At 39.4% G+C, this 7920-nt stretch overlaps 1 protein-coding gene across 1 annotated transcript in view; it reads right to left on the bottom strand.

Annotated features, from left to right (window-relative positions):
• Positions 1 to 7920, bottom strand: part of Ubr5 (ubiquitin protein ligase E3 component n-recognin 5) — a 113253-nt gene that overhangs the window by 70573 nt on the left and 34760 nt on the right. Inside the window, exons 6-9 of the mRNA XM_013012389.1 lie at positions 7153 to 7342; positions 6211 to 6370; positions 5408 to 5557; positions 2147 to 2340 (exon numbers count right to left, since the gene is read on the bottom strand). Coding sequence (XP_012867843.1) covers positions 2147 to 2340; positions 5408 to 5557; positions 6211 to 6370; positions 7153 to 7342 — 694 coding nt within the window. The remainder of the gene's footprint in view (positions 1 to 2146; positions 2341 to 5407; positions 5558 to 6210; positions 6371 to 7152; positions 7343 to 7920) is intronic.

The following is a 7920-nucleotide window of genomic DNA, read 5'->3' as shown; positions in this document are numbered from 1 at the left end:
GGGGGGGGGGGGGAGAAAGGCGGGAACAGATAACTACATAGCTAAACCTCGTCTCATCAGATTATCAAAACTACGAAGTATAATGAACAGTCAAGGAGCCAGAAAAAGTAAGTCACATTAGATAGATATAATTTGATGATTGAATAGACAGGGAAAAGAAAGTAAGTCAGTTAAATGGATATAGATGGTTTGATGGTTGAATGGATGAGAAAAGGATAGGGAAATAGAAGACGCAGAAAAGTGGATATTAATGACCAATTGGTGGTGAAGGAAGAAAAGGAGGAAAGAAGGTGGGAGAAGAAAAAGGAAGGTAGGATACAAGACAGAAAGAAGAAAAAGTTGATGTTCTCAAGGTAAAACTCTTCAGAAACCAACAAAAACTTGGACTTAAGAGCATACTTACTTAGGCACTTCCTCCATTTGGTAAAGGCCTGTTAATTTCCTCAATTGTGCTGTTTTACAACTATAATAAGATGTTCTCTTGCACGTTTTTCAGGCAGACAAGAGTCAAATTCTACATTTTTTTCAGTTTATGGTAAATTCACTACGAATATTAGACTTGGAACACAAAACAGACTGCTAAATGCACCTACTCGGCAGTGCACCTCTGGCCCACTGGTCTTTATTACCCACTCCCCAATGACCTTCAGCATCTGCTTGTTTCTCTTCCAAAAACAAAACTAGACTTCTTGTTCTTTATACTTTACCTATTTGGAGAATACTAATGCATAGTGTAACACATTTCTCATGAGTCTAGTAAGGAAAAAATCATTATATGGCTTACAAATGAGGAAAATTCAGTCCTAGAGAAATTAAAGAACTTGACCAAGTAACACAGCAAGTAACAGATAGTACTCAAGCTCAAGAGCCCAACCTTCATGGTCACTGTATAGAGATGAACTCCTGTGCTTCCCCAAAGCCTCTTGGGATTAATTCTATCATGGTACTTTTTTTCTTTAAAAAAGTTAAAAGTTAGAATGTTTCATGATTTATGAAAAGAGAACACAATTCGGTGAAAGTTTGGCTACCAAAGAAAACAGAATAAACCCTTTTACTTCCAAACAGACTGATTAAAAATCATGTCTTATATTATAAAAATTTTCACATGAATGAATGCATGCCAAATAACTAAAAAACATCCAGACTCACAATAGCTATAAAAACAAATTTGGAAAGTTAACTGTTTTCCCCAATTTGAGCCAAAATTCAAAGAAAGAAAAGAAACCCAGATTCTTCATATTTGCTGGATAGAAACCTCAAAGTTCTCGTCATCCTTTATGTTTACGTATGCTAAAGAAAATTTCCTGGAAGTGGCGCTGTAGCTCAAGTGGTAGAGCGCTCGCCTTGAGCTGAAGAGCTGAGGGACAGCACTCAGGCCCAGAGTTCAAGCCCCACGACCGACAAAAAAAAAAAAAAAGAAAAGAAAATTTCCTACCCAGATGTCTGTCGAAGAAACAATACACACACTTTAATAAACAAGTAAAAACATATTTTTTCCTATCAGCACATATGAAGATGAACTATCAACTACAGAAGGACAATGAAATACACACATCATTGACAGGCTACTTGGATCTCCACTTCATTTGTGGCAATAATGATTTCTTAAAGGCTCAAATTAACAACTTCTAGGTGCCTTCTGAAATTGACTCATTGTATTATTTCTCAGGATGCTGAGTAGAGCTCACTCAGTCCAGTCCTATTCAGTCTATTCTATGTCCCAGAACATTCAGAGCAAAATGTCTGTCCCAACTCACTGTCTGATGTTATAGTTAAAGCAATCAAGGAAATATACATTATTGATCTTTATCTGACCCACATGTTACATCAATGACCAAATTGGCAAAACAAATAATGGGAACCTACGTTACTAAAGAATAGAATGACTGGAATTACCATCCCAATTTCAGAATTCCTTCATCCTGTAAGGATAGCAGCACTGAACGTAACTGAAATACCTCATGCAATACCAAATAAAAATGCTTATCCTTTTAAAACAAAATAAAAATACCACTGTGTCTTTTTTTTTCTTTCAAACAGTCTAACAAAGCTCTAAATAAACTTTAATAACCTTTCCAAGGGAGGACAAAAGGAACATGAAATCAATTTATAAATGGAAAAGGTAGAAATTGTTTTTATGGAATACCTTATCTGGCCACCACTGTAAGTCTTCTGCTAGAGATACTGGACTTTGAACTGGTGTGTTCTTCTTATCCAAGTTTGGCTCTCCTTCCTTGCTGGTAGAGCCCCTCTCATTATCAAATGAGGCTCCATCAAGCCACCTTCGCTCACGTAAACGTAAAACGGATTCACGTTCACGCAACAGCTCAGAGTCTCTCTCTAAGGGAAGAAGGAGAACTGGTATGCAATTGGGTCACACCAGTGGGATAAAAGTAAGCCACTCTCTAGTAAAGACCCTTCAGGATGCAACTAACAGCAGTTTATCTACTCACAACAATTTATATAAATGTATAATTTACCAAGGCTGACATGCAACATTCAAAACACCAACCCTTTACAAATGAGTAGATAAAAATGATAAGCTAATATTTTCTTAAACTATGCAATGACTTATTGCTCCATTATTTTAACTACATGTTTCTGAAATGAAAGTGATTTTAAAGGTACATTTGTGGATTTTTTTGGGGGGTGGTGGTGCGGGGGAGGAGTTGGTAGTGGGGCTAGAACTCTGGACCTGGGTGCTGTTGCTCAGCTCTTCAGCTCAAGGCAAGTGCTCTACCACTGAGCCATTGCCCCACTTCTGGTTTTCTGGTGGTTAATTAGAGATAGAATCTCACAGACATTCCTGCCTGGGCTGGCTTTGAACCGCGATCCTCAGATCTCAGGCTCCTGAGCAGCTAGAATTACAGGCGTGAGCCCCAAGCTCCCAGCCATTTGCGTTTTTAACTTTAAAATGCTTGATTTCACTTAGAAACACTCTGTATAAATTTTATTTATGAATTAGAAGATGCATAAATTCGAATTTCAACACATTAGCTAAAAGCAAAATAAAAAAGCATGTTAGAGCTGGGCGCTGGTGGCTCACGCCTATAATCCTAGCTACTTAGGAGGCTGAGATCTGAGGATCACAGTTCAAAGCTAGGCTCAAAGCCAGCGAAAGTCTGTGAAACTCTTTATCTCCAATAAACGACTCAGAAAACTGAAAGTGGTGCTGTGGCTCAAGCAGTAGCCTTGAGTTTAAGCGCCTTGAGTTGAAGAGCACAGGGACAGCACCCAAACTCAGAGTTCAAACCCCAAGACCGACAAAAAAAAAAAAAAAAAACGTTAGACTTCAACTAGTTTTCTTTTTAATTAAGATACAGAAAAACTTTAATAGGATATATTATGATTTGACTTTTTTTTTGGGGGGGGGTGGGATAGTCTGGGCCTGGGCTCTGTCCCTAAGCTCTTCAACTCAAGGTTAAAACTCTAGAACTTGAGCCACAGAACCACTTCCAGTATTCTGGTGGTTTAATAGGAGATAAGAGTCTCTTGGACTTTCCAGGATCCTCAGATCTCAGCCTCTTCAGTAGCTAGGATTACAGGCTTGAGCCAGCACCCAGCTTAATTTGCATGCATGAGGCCCTGGGTTCCATTTCTCAGCACCACATAAGCAGAAAAAGCAGGAAATGATGCTGTGGCTCAAGTGGTAGAGTGCTAGTCTTGAGCTGAAGAGCTGAGAGACAGCACCAAGGCCCAGAATTCAGACCCTACAACTGACCAAAAAAAAAAAAATTGTATTTGAAAATTTAATGAAGTTGAGCACTGATGGCTGGCTCATGCCTATAATCCTATAACTTACTTCTTAGGAGATTGAGATCTGAAGATCGTGGCTCAAAGGCAGCCCAGGCAGAAAAGTCCATGAGACTCTTATCTCCAATTAACCATCAAAAAGCCAGAAATGGAGCTGTAGCTTAAGTGGTAAAGTGATTAAGAAGAGCTCCCAAAGCCAAGCCCTGAGTTCAAGCCGCAGGACCAACCAATCAACTCATTGACAGACAGACAGACACCATTGACAGACACCATAGACAGACCAGACAGACAGACAGACAGACAGACAGACAGACAGACACACACACACACACACACACACACACACACACACACACACACACACAGACACACAGACAGACACACACACACACAATCCTTTTCCAAGACTGTGACTTGTTTATATGGCTCAACAAAAAGTAGTGCTTATTTATTTATTTTTGGTCGGTTGTGGGGCTTGAGCTCTAAGCCTGGGTACTATCCCTAAGCTCTTCAGCTCAAGGCCAGCGCTCTACCACCTGAGCCATAGCACCACTCACCACTTCCAGTTTTCTAGTGGTTTACTGGAGGTAAGAGTCTCTCAGAGGGGCTGGGAAGGTAGCTCAGCGGTAGAGTGCATGCCTTGCAAGAATGAGGCCCTGGGTTCGATTCCTCAGCACCACATAAACAGAAAAAGCCGGAAGTGGCGCTGTGGCTCCAGTGGTAGAACGCTAGCCTTGAGCTGAAGAGCTGAGGAACAGTGCCCAGACCCAGAGTTCAGGCCCTGTGACCGGCAAAAAAAAAAAAAAGAGTCTCTCAGACTTTCCTGCCTGGGCTGACTTTGAACCGTTATCCTCAGATCTCAGCCTCCTGACTAGCTAGGATTACAGGCGTGAGCTGGTGCCGGCCAAAAAGTAATGTTAAGTTTGGAAAAAAGATATGCTTACAAGTTATTGATGTCCAATACTAAATAACTGAAAATTCAATACTTGATATTTAGGCTGTCAGGTATATATTTTTTTTATTTTTTATTTTTATTTTTTAGGGTCCGGTCGTGAGGCCTGAACTCTGGGCCTGGGCGCTGTCCCTCAGCTCTTCAGCTCAAGGCTAGCACTCTACCACTTGAGCCACAGCGCCATTTCTGGCTTTTTCTATTTTATAGGGTGCTAAGAAATTGAACTCAGGGCTTCATACATGTGAAGCAAGCACTCTACCACTGCGCCACCTTCCCAGCCCACAAATATAGTTTAGTAAGCCCAACATTTGCATGTAATATTTAATATTGGAGAATCCCATTCTACTAAGTTTTTCATAGTTCATTCTTTAATCTAAACAGGACTTAAACATAACCATTCAGTTATTTTAATCAAACAGACTTTGTTTTCTGAATGCTGCATGTCATTCTGAACTTTTAGTTCAGAATCCATATTTCTAATTTAAAATATGGTTAGGTAAACCTTATTATCATAACCCTAGATTATGCATTACACAATGTAAGACCATCTCTGAAATATTATTGTAGCTATTCAAAATAAAAATAAATAGCTTTTAAATCAAAGCACTACGAAACATGAGAGATTATCTACTTTAATATAATGAAGTCATCACTATCCTTCAACAGGCAGTCCACAGTAAAATAAATTAAGTACAAAATTACCTCGAGATGAGCCTAGCCTGGAAAGTGATGAACGACGAAAAGAAGGGTAACCAAAATAGCTAATGTCCTCAGAAAACATGGCATCCGCATCAATAATGACACTTGGATGAGCAGAATGAATATCAGCATCAAGAAGGGACATAAGATCCTCTACAAGCAAAGATATAAACAATAACAGTTATAGACTATACATCACTGAAAGATCTCTAAAATTAAGATATATTAACATAAAGGACTTATGCTACCTAAGCAAAACCCAAAATCTAGAAAATAAAATGAATATTAACACAGATTTTGAGGATCAGCAAATACCTAACTGCTGCATGCTCAACTTACTAAATTATCATCTATCACTTTTTTTTTTTTTTTGGGTCGGTTGTGGGCCTTGAACTCTGGTCCTAGGCATTGTCCCTCAGCTCTTCAGCTCATGGCGAGTGCTGTACCACAGAAGCCATAGCGCCACTTCTGGTTTTCTGGAGGTTAATTGGAGGTAAGAGTCTCACAAACTTTCCTTCCCAGGATGGCTTTGAACTGCGATCCTCAGAGCTCAGCCTCCGGAGTAGCTAGGATTACAGGCGTGAGCCACCAGTGCCTGGCAAAGACTACTTTTTAAGATATAATATTTATAACACAAAGACAACATCGTCAAAATCTAAATGCAGTCCAGTTGCTATCTATTTTCAGTAATAAGATATCAAAATACAACATTCCAGAATCACCTGTCAGCTAGGGATAAACACTCCATTCCTCAAATAAGGAATGGAGAAATGAGAAAACTCTTAACATGACATGGATGTACCAACCTCCAGGTAAATAAGATTCACTGGCTGTATCATCTCCATCATCTCCATCTTCATCATCCCGGCTAAGTAAATTATTTACAGCAAGGTTTACATCAAGATTTGTTCGTTGTAATTCTCGAATAATTACACTTCTGGATTTGCCTTGTAAAACAACTTGGGCCTGAAAGAAAAATAAATAAATAAATGAAGGAAGTGGAGACATGCTTAAGTGGTTTGCAGAAGCCTAGGCAGAAAGTTTAATGACCTGAGTTCAAGCCCTGGTACTACAAAAGAAGAAAAAAGAAAACAGAAAGAGAGAAATAGATTATACTGAGCCTAGCACATAATCCTAGTTACTCAGAGGCTGAGATCTGAGAATCATGGCTCAAAACCAGCTCAATAAAGAAAAATCTGTGAGGTTCTTATCCCAAATTAACCACCAAAATGCTAGTAGGTATGTGGTTTAAAGTGGTAGGGACTTAGCCTTGAGCAAAAAAAGGTAAGGGATAGCACCCAGGCTCTGAGTTCAAACCCCAGTACCAGCACAAAAAAATAGTAAATTGCCAGGTGCTGATGGCTCAGGCCTATAATCCTAGCTACTTAAGAGTGTGAGATCTGAGGATCACAGTTTGAACCAACCCAAGCAGGAAAGTTCATCATTCTCATCTCCAATTAACCACCAGAAAACCAGAAGTGGCACTGGTGGCTCAAAGTAGTAGAACACTAGCCTTGGGCAAAAAGAGGTCAGGGACAATACCCTAAGTTTATTCCCCACAATCAACCAATCAATCAATCAAAAGAAAAGAGAGTAGTATGCTAACTTTAATTTTAAAAATCTTTATCAGAATCAGCTTTCTAGAATCAATATAGAAAAAAAAATTTTTTTCCACAAGTCATGAGTGTAACCCACCTCAATCAGTATAGTTTCAAGTTGTTATATTGTCTTGCATTAATGTGCCATACCTGTGAGATCAGCTCCTCTGGAATAACGGATGCTGGAATCACTGGCTGGGGCTGACTGCCTAAAAGTCCAGATCCTCTATCACGACCAGTTCGAATGACTCGAGTCTGCCGCCGGGAATCTCGAGCTCCAGCTGATGACCTACCAGAGGATCCTCCTCCACTTCCACCAACTCCTGAACTCCAACGGCTTCTAAGTATTGGGGAATTTATAAAATTAGCTTTTTAAACAAACCATTCTTTAAAAAGGTCACTTAAGGTCTTTTTAAATTCTTTTCAGTCAAGATTAGTTACCATGTTTACTATAGTAGTTTGGGCAAAATAAAACTGAGTCAGCTTTACAACTGAATGTTTAATGCTTAAATATAATTTTTTCATTTTTTTAAAAATTATTTTTTAAACCCAGTACTAGTGGCTCACACACCTATAATCCTAGCTACTCAGGAGGCTAAAATCTGAAGATCGCAATTCAAAGACAGCCCAGGCAGGAAAGTTTGAGACTACTATCTATAATTAACCACCAAAAAAATGGAAGTGGAGCTGTGACTCAGGTGGTAGAGCACTAGCCTTAAGCAAAAAATCTCAAGGATAGCACCCAGGCCTCAAGTTCAAGCCCTAGGGTCAGTACAAAAAAATATATATATATACATATATATATATATATAAAATAATCTGAAGGGCTGGGAAGGTGGCTCAGTGGTAGAGGGCCTGCCTTGCATGCCTGAGGCCCTGGGTTCGATTCCTCAGCACCACATAAGCAAAAAGAAAAAA

The sequence above is a fragment of the Dipodomys ordii genome, unplaced genomic scaffold (genome assembly GCF_000151885.1).
Source record: "Dipodomys ordii isolate 6190 unplaced genomic scaffold, Dord_2.0 Scaffold17, whole genome shotgun sequence".
Classification (NCBI taxonomy): domain Eukaryota; kingdom Metazoa; phylum Chordata; class Mammalia; order Rodentia; family Heteromyidae; genus Dipodomys; species Dipodomys ordii.
Note: the sequence above shows the minus strand (reverse complement) of the source record. Positions and strands in the feature narration are given on the sequence as shown.